The sequence below is a fragment of the Trypanosoma cruzi genome, genomic scaffold (assembly GCF_000209065.1).
Source record: "Trypanosoma cruzi strain CL Brener 1047053517063 genomic scaffold, whole genome shotgun sequence".
Classification (NCBI taxonomy): domain Eukaryota; phylum Euglenozoa; class Kinetoplastea; order Trypanosomatida; family Trypanosomatidae; genus Trypanosoma; species Trypanosoma cruzi.
The window spans coordinates 156,473-159,447 of record NW_001849526.1 but is presented as its reverse complement, the minus strand read 5'-3'; the positions used below and the strand labels follow the sequence as shown (position 1 = coordinate 159,447).

General features: G+C 55.6%; 2 protein-coding genes across 2 annotated transcripts, besides 1 other annotated feature; both read right to left on the bottom strand.

The window, feature by feature from the left end:
* Positions 1–2,975: a sequence feature (areas not merged during assembly with more than two copies in the genome that could not be assigned to a particular haplotype).
* On the bottom strand, positions 143–811 carry Tc00.1047053498829.21 (uncharacterized protein; the record flags this gene model as incomplete). Its single annotated transcript, XM_797770.1, has 1 exon — positions 143–811. One exon carries the CDS (start codon positions 809–811, stop codon positions 143–145), a length of 669 nt encoding a protein of 222 aa, XP_802863.1.
* Positions 2,232–2,864, bottom strand: Tc00.1047053498829.10 (mucin TcMUC, putative; the record flags this gene model as incomplete). The annotated part of the gene is made up of 1 exon (XM_797769.1): positions 2,232–2,864. One exon carries the CDS (start codon positions 2,862–2,864, stop codon positions 2,232–2,234), a length of 633 nt encoding a protein of 210 aa, XP_802862.1.

The window sequence follows — 2,975 nt, the reverse complement described above, 5'->3', positions numbered from 1 at the left end:
CAGGGGACGAGGCATTAGGATGTGTGATCCGTGTTGCCTGCGCCGGGTCATTTGCGGGTTCAAAATCCATATCAATTAAAACAGCGGCGAAGTTTTCTCCTCCAATCGTCGATGGTATATGGCTGTCACGGAGCTCATGATGTCAATTCGGGTCACCCGCGATAATCGCAGCGGGGCCCAAGCGACGGAAGATATTAATAAATGCGGATTCTTGAACAGTTTCCATGGGAGGGTTGTGGTAATTCACCACGCAAATGCTGGGACAGCCCGGAGAAAATACACGGACAGCGATGGTCTCCAGGAGGTCAGTGCCAGGGAGCAACAGGCGCTCGCACGGTAGAGAGTGGCGCACCATAACGGCAACACCACCACCGCGCCCAGTGCGGGCCTGAAGAAAGCCATTACAGCCGGATAATTCTGCCTCTATGGCGCTTCGATTATTTGTTGCCTGGAGAAGAACGATGTCAGGTTGGGGCAGCTCCCATCGCACAGCAAACGCAATATTTTTTACGGAAGAGAGGCCTGCAATGTTGAGCTGCCAAACAGTGATGTAGCCATCCACCTCGGGGCCGGAATTCTTGTGGACGTCACCGCCACGGGTAATATCAACGGAATGACCGCAGCGAAACGGTCGTGCAGTTTTGTCCGACAGTCTGCAGGCAGACCGCTTCACCTCCCCACACCGGGCATGGCGTGGTACCTTCTCGAGGGGTAGAGTCGTCTTCGTCTCCGTCGTGCTCGCAGCAACGCCCTGCTGCGCAGTTCCTATATGCAACCAAAGCCCCAGCACCGCGACAATGTACGACTTCATCGTTCGTGGATACTCGCGACGGATGGCGGTGTCGGCGTTCCCAACTCAGCCGGGGTTGGAATACTGCTTTCATCCCTCAACTCATCTGAGATAATAGAAAAGGCCAGTACCAACTGCGGCACACGCCCATGCAGCTACAGGACGGAATCCCGCGCGCTGCTTCTAGCCCTAGAGAAGCTGATTGTCCCTCGTATCCAGCACAGGCATAAAACCCTGCTTGTGGTTACAGATAGTCAGTCTCTTCTAGCGGCTCTAAACAAGGGTCCGCTCAGTCAGACAGACTGGACGGAGGATCAGATCTGGCAGCGTCTCTTGACACTGACGTGTGCTGGCTGGTCCGTGCACCTGCAGTTTTGTTACGGACATTGTGGAGTACATGCTAATGAGCTTGCAGATCAGTATGCGACGCAGACTATGGCAACCGGACAATACACGGAGCAAGGAATCGCACCTTTATGGCATACGGACCTGCTGACATGTTTTACTACCCAGCTCACCAATAAGTGGCGTAGTACCATTCGTCAGTACACTCACCGCTGCTTGCTTTGCGGCACAAGGCCATCAGATCTCAGCGGTAAGGGCCTGATCACTCAGGAAGTTCTTCACCGTCAAGAACTGGTTCACCTCGCAAGGGCAAGGTGCGGGGAATCTGAGCTCTGGGGCCGACTATACTGGGCTGTGAGAGATTTCACAAACCAATGCCGTTTCTGCAACATCTCACCGGAACAGTCTGCATATATGCGCTCTAACAACGATCCGACCGCACCGGGGACGGACACTGTTCCCCCGTCGGCAAGGGACGAAGACGTCTCTCCAGTAAGGAGACGGAACGTCACACGCCGTCGGAAGGAGAAATGTCCGTACTGCGATTCTATATTGACGGGATTCTCGAATCTCGTCAGTCACTGTCGGTCATTCCATCCGGAACATCCTCCACCGCTTCCCGAGCTCAAATGCGATTTCTGTGACATGGTTTTCCCCACACGGAGAAACACCGCACAGCACAGAAGTCGCTGCGCACACAACCCAGACGCCACTCGACATCGAAACAGCAGTGCCAGGAGGCGATCTCTGCTGCCGCAGGATCAGCCTGCTTCCACAAGCACGCCAATAGGCCCGCAGGAAACCTTGCACCATCTGCTTCTAGGATGTCCAGACACCTTGGCTGTGCGCCAACGGCTGAGCATTGAGCAGGACCTCCGTCACGGAAAGTTCTCCCAATGGCAGCTGCTTCATAGCAGAAAACTTTTGTCGTTGCTCGACCACCTCATCGGCACTCAGATGGCACCGTGTGGCTGGACGTGCCGGTAAGAGTAGAAAAAAATAATAATGAGCATTCTTGCCACCATCGGGTAGCGGTGCAGTTTGCGATCCCTCTGGAGGCTCTCTCTTTTCATTGCCGTTTTTGTCCAAGAAGTCATCACCGCCATCTTTTGTGGTGTGGTCGGCTTCGTGTTGCGCTCGGGGTCCTCCTCCTCCACCGCCTTGCGGTGTTGCCTTTGCCGTCTCTGACACCTGTGACGGTTTGTCCTGAAGCCTGACTGCCCTGGGAGGTCCTCCCGCCAACAGCATGCACTCCACCTGCTGCCTGCTGAGATGAGTTGGGGAGTGGGGATGTTGTGCCTGCAGCGGGCCCTCCGCCCAAAGACTCCTGTCCACTTGCATGGGTCTGGGAATCGGACACGTCACCAGTGTCAGAAGGATTGGAAGTGATACTTCGCGGTGGGTCGCTGCTGGATTGATCCTTCCCCGTCGGAGCAGTGAGTGTTTCAAGGGGCGTGGGCGTAGGACCATCACTTGCTGTGTTTCCTCCACCCTCCTCGTCTTCCTGATTGTTACTGCCCTCAGAGTTCACGCTCCCATTTCGTCCAGAGCCACCGGCCAATTGGTCACTTTCCGCAGCCATCACTGCCCACATGTGTCCAGCAGTCACCGCGCCATCACCGGCAGGCCGCACACGCACCTCCGTCGCAGCAGCTGTCGCACACACGCACAAGAAACAGCACATCAGTGCAGGCACCAACAGGACGCAGAGCACACGGCCAGTCATCATCACAAACAGTTTAGCCACTTAACGCCTTGGAGCCAACCTGCAACAGCATGTGAAAACAAAAGGAGACACAGCCGCTACACCACGCACAGCCACCGCACAGCAACAAATGGC